This window comes from Camelina sativa, unplaced genomic scaffold (genome assembly GCF_000633955.1).
Source record: "Camelina sativa cultivar DH55 unplaced genomic scaffold, Cs unpScaffold04295, whole genome shotgun sequence".
In the NCBI taxonomy this organism is placed as follows: Eukaryota; Viridiplantae; Streptophyta; class Magnoliopsida; order Brassicales; family Brassicaceae; genus Camelina; species Camelina sativa.
This window is the reverse complement of record NW_010925389.1, coordinates 1-664: the sequence shown is the minus strand read 5'-3', so window position 1 is coordinate 664 and position 664 is coordinate 1. Positions and strand designations below refer to the sequence as shown.

General features: G+C 41.7%; 1 protein-coding gene across 1 annotated transcript; it reads left to right on the top strand.

Annotated features, from left to right (window-relative positions):
• Window positions 1-11: 11 nt before the first annotated feature.
• Window positions 12-658, top strand: LOC109131748 (the record flags this gene model as incomplete). The annotated part of the gene is made up of 1 exon (XM_019242922.1): window positions 12-658. A coding segment is annotated over exon 1 (638 nt), but the record flags the coding sequence as incomplete, so codon positions are not given.
• Window positions 659-664: the final 6 nt, after the last annotated feature.

Genomic DNA, 664 nt, shown 5'->3' with positions numbered 1-664 from the left:
TAGTCCAAGCGGCAGAGTCAATGATCCTCCTTGGTGTTACTTCAGAACAGTCTGAACCAAAACTTAGGGAGTCAAAAAGAATTCAAGACAGTGTAAGGAGTGACCCGCATACTGCAGCGGGTAAAAGATTGAGGTCGTATTGGGCGAGTATGGATGTTGACAGTAAAAGGAACTTCATGAAAGTAAGTACTGCAAAACTTAAAGCTTATGTTGAGAGATTATACGGCAGAGAGGGTATAGATGCTTTGGAACAAGTTCTCGATTCTGCAAAGATAAACAGAAAATGGAAATTCTGGATGTGTCGATCTTGTTCGCAGAAGTTCTATTATCCTAAAAAGTTTAAGAATCATCTTGAACAAGAACATGCTGCAAAATTTAAACCTTCTACGACAAAGCTTATGGCGCAGAGGGTAGATGAAGTCTGGGCTGGTATGATATCGGTTGCAGGTTGGGAACCTGTTGATGCAGTAGCTGCCGCTGAAATAATCAAGAACCGGCTCGAATTTGTGAAAGAGTTTGTATATGAGAATGGATGGTCCAAAAACTGGCCTTTAGCTTCAGATGAAGAACGCAGCAAGTTACTCAAAGAAATCCAGTTGCTACTTGTTTCGTTCCGGGAGCGGAGAATTCTCTCTTGTAGCATTCGAGATTGGATGATGCAGTT